Here is a 2512-nt window from a genome sequence, read left to right on the forward strand (position 1 = left end):
AAAAAAAAATCATAAAACATAAGAACCTTAATATTTATGCTTAGAGTTATCTTTTTCTTTGCTCCGCTAGAGGTAAATATATACATTTTTTTTTGAGTTAAGATTCACATATATACTAATCATAGAACTACTAAAAAGCACAATTAAAACAATCTCTTTTTTTCTTTTTTCTTTTTTATATTTTATATTTTATTTTTGTTTTTCTCTTAGAGAAAACGGCCCAACCCAAATGCTTCGACATAGTATTTTAGTTGGGCCTGACTTAGGCCCAACCATCGTCTCCTCCTTCGTCCCGGCATCCCCTCCCTCACTCCGTCGCAGCAGAAGTCGTCGTCGTTAACGGGTAATCAAACATCTCTTCCGCCACAGAGGAACACAACAACCTTTCATATCGATAAACTACAATGGCGCAATCACACGTTCCTTCTCTCATATTCAACTCTCTCGTCTTCTCTTCTACAAAAATCCCTAATTCCGAACAGAATCTCCCCCTTCGTTCCAGGTATCAATTCAAACTCTTGATAATCCTTTATAGCAAAAAGCATATGTTTTTCATGGTAAAATTGTTCAGTGATTTTGGATCGACTTTATCCTCATTGTAAATTTATCCAGGTATCAAATTTCTTGAATTGCTAAACAAACCGTGAAATTGGGAGTAGAAAATACAAAGCGTATCCATCTCCAATGATTCTCTTTGCAAGATTGACGGCGGTAAAAAGAACCACCGCCACCGCCACGTTCTCCATCGGCACTGCTTTCAGAACCCTCAAAACCGCCATGACAGACCAGATGAGTAATGGCAGGGCAAGAGACCACGGAACAAACGATGATTATTTTGCTACAATTCATCACATTTCCAACATTGTTCGACGTGATATCTACTTAGAAAGAACCCTAAACAAAATGTGCATTTCCAGAATTGTCAATTCAGAGCTTGTTTATCGTGTACTCCGCAGCTGTTCCAATTCAGGTATCGAATCTTTCCGTTTCTTCAATTGGGTTCGAACCCAACACCCCCAATACGAACCTACAACCGTTGAATTTGAAGAACTCCTCAAAATATTAGCCAAAACCCGCCATTGGGAGACCATGTGGAAGGTCGCACACCAGATGAAAACCCAAAAACTCCCAATTTCATCATCCGTTGTTTCTTTTATAATCGAGCATTATGGTAAAAACGGCCTTATCGATCAAGCTGTTGAGCTTTTTAACAAATGCAAGAACTTTAATTGCACCCAAACCACTGAAATACACAATTCCTTACTCTTTGCCCTTTGTGAGGTCAAGAATTTTCAAGGAGCATATGCTTTGGTTAGAAGAATGGTTCATAAAGGAATGACCCCAGATAAAAAAACTTACTCTGTTTTAGTCAACGGGTGGTGCTCTGCTGGAAAGATGAAAGAAGCCCAAAGTTTTTTAGAAGAAATGAGTCAAAAGGGGTTTAATCCACCTGTTCGTGGTCGTGATCTTTTGATTGATGGCTTATTGAATGCTGGTTATCTTGAATCAGCAAAAGGGCTAGTGCGTAAAATGACAAAAGAGGGCTTCGTATGTGATGTCACCACATTTAATACATTATCAGAAGCTATATGCGAATCGGGTGAGATTGATTTCTGTATTGGTCTTTACCATGATGTTTGTAGATTAGGGTTATGTCCTGATATCGATACTTACAAGATCATGATCACTGTAACTTCAAAGATTGGGAAGATTGATGAGGCGTTTAGTGTTCTTTATAGATCAATTGAAGATGGGAATAAACCGTTCCCGAGTTTATATGCTTCGATTTTGAAAGGGCTTTTTAGGAATGGAAGGTTTGATGATGCGTTTAGTTTTTTTAGTGATATAAAGGTGAAAGGGCATCCACCAAATCGACCTGTTTATAGTATGATTTTGAAGATGTGTGTGCGTGGTGGGAGATATGTTGAAGCTGGTAATTATTTGATGGAGATGATTGAGTTTAAATTGTCACCAATGTCACGACATTTTGATATGGTAACTGATGGATTAAAGAATTGTGGGAAACATGATATGGCTAAGAAGATAGAGCAGTTGGAAATATCACTTCGGGGTATGTGATTGTGAGGTGTTGCATTGGTTTTGTGATCATTCATACAATTGTTTTGTTTAGTTTTATATTATATACCCCAATGATTAATTGATTATCATTACCTTATTGTTACTTAGTGAAGTATGAGTTTCTATTTTCAGGCTTAAACATTGTGATGTAATTTGCGATATCATTGTCATATGTATCATTAAAGCCTTGTCCCTACAAAGATTGACGTCGATTTGTGTGGAAGAAAGGGCTGTAAACGAACCGAACGAACACGAACGGGTCTTATTCACGTTCGTTCGTTTAAGTTAGCCGAACAAATAAATGAACACGAACGGATAAAGAACGAGTTTTTTTGTTCATGTTCGTTCGTTTAACAAATTACATTGTTCATGTTCGTTCGTTTATGTTCGTAAACATGCTAAACAAACATAAATGAACAAAGATAAAAAAAAC

The 2512-nt window shown here is 37.2% G+C and overlaps 1 protein-coding gene across 1 annotated transcript; it reads left to right on the plus strand.

Moving 5' to 3' along the window:
- Positions 1-358: 358 nt before the first annotated feature.
- On the plus strand, positions 359-2083 carry LOC145116766 (uncharacterized). The gene is made up of 2 exons (XM_079053092.1): positions 359-502; positions 613-2083. Exon 2 carries the CDS (start codon positions 685-687, stop codon positions 2077-2079), a length of 1395 nt encoding a protein of 464 aa, XP_078909218.1. The 5' UTR covers positions 359-502; positions 613-684; the 3' UTR covers positions 2080-2083.
- Positions 2084-2512: the final 429 nt, after the last annotated feature.

This window comes from Lactuca virosa, chromosome 5 (genome assembly GCF_052849685.1).
Source record: "Lactuca virosa cultivar CGN04683 chromosome 5, Lactuca_virosa_CGN04683_v6, whole genome shotgun sequence".
Classification (NCBI taxonomy): domain Eukaryota; kingdom Viridiplantae; phylum Streptophyta; class Magnoliopsida; order Asterales; family Asteraceae; genus Lactuca; species Lactuca virosa.